The 945-nt window shown below is 30.4% G+C and overlaps 1 protein-coding gene across 2 annotated transcripts in view; it reads left to right on the forward strand.

The window, feature by feature from the left end:
- LOC107084043 (E3 ubiquitin-protein ligase RNF115-like) overlaps positions 1 to 945 on the forward strand; it is an 11,589-nt gene that overhangs the window by 1,492 nt on the left and 9,152 nt on the right. For both annotated transcript variants that reach the window (XM_015373686.1, XM_015373687.1), the window contains exon 2: positions 852 to 910. In XM_015373686.1, coding sequence (XP_015229172.1) covers positions 852 to 910 — 59 coding nt within the window. The remainder of the gene's footprint in view (positions 1 to 851; positions 911 to 945) is intronic.

Here is a 945-nt window from a genome sequence, read left to right on the forward strand (position 1 = left end):
TGAAGAAAATATCCTCCAAAAAAACAAAATATGTTTATAATAAAATAAAAAATTGAATTTTTAGATATCAAATGTTTTCATTGAAAAGATGAATTTACTTTTTGAATTTAAGGGACAAAGGTCAGATGAGCTGGAATAAGAACGATTCAATTGTTTTCTGAAGAGTAATAATTAAGACATCTGAAGCATTGATTGTGGTTTATAACAAAAAAAAAAGAAATAAAGTGTTCCTTTAGTTAAGAAATTAAAATTCTTAGATACTTTTTGGCCCTGATCACTTAGAAGGATCTTTTATATTTTTTGGGGAACTTTTTAATTAAGTTTTTATTAATACATGATCAGGTTTTTAGATACTTGAATTCTTTTTTTTTTTTTTTTTTTTTTTACCATTTGGGGTGTTTTTACATCCTCTTTTAATTAATCATGTATTACTTCTAGCAGAAAAAGTAATTAAAGTGTACTTTAATTATTTGTTCTAAAGGCCTGTCATGTTTAGGGAAAAATTCCTTGTATGAAGATGTCAGCATTTTTAAAGGTTATAAATGGTGAAATTATTTGACACCTATGAGAAATTAGATTTTTTTTTTTTTTTTTTTTTAAACTCGCCACTTTTAAAGAAATACATCTGAGAACCATAAGGAAAGAGCAGCTTGTACTAAATGAGAATAATTAGCATCTTCTCTTTTTACAACAAATAATGCAGTGGATCAGTAAGATGGAACCCTGCAGCCAGATTCGGCGCCTGTCTTGCAGGAATAACCCCCGGCCTTTATAGCAGATGAGGAAAGCCCAGAAGAGTATTTCTGAAATGAGATGGGTTGATTTCTGAGAAAGAACTTTTGTTCCCTCAGGATTTCATCTGCCCCTCATGTGAGTCTGACTTCATCGAGGAGGTATCAGAAGACTCCAGGTAAAATCTGATATCGCCTGAAACTGAATAAATAC

The sequence above is a fragment of the Cyprinodon variegatus genome, unplaced genomic scaffold, assembly GCF_000732505.1.
Source record: "Cyprinodon variegatus isolate N-32 unplaced genomic scaffold, C_variegatus-1.0 Scaffold91, whole genome shotgun sequence".
Lineage (NCBI taxonomy): Eukaryota > Metazoa > Chordata > Actinopteri > Cyprinodontiformes > Cyprinodontidae > Cyprinodon > Cyprinodon variegatus.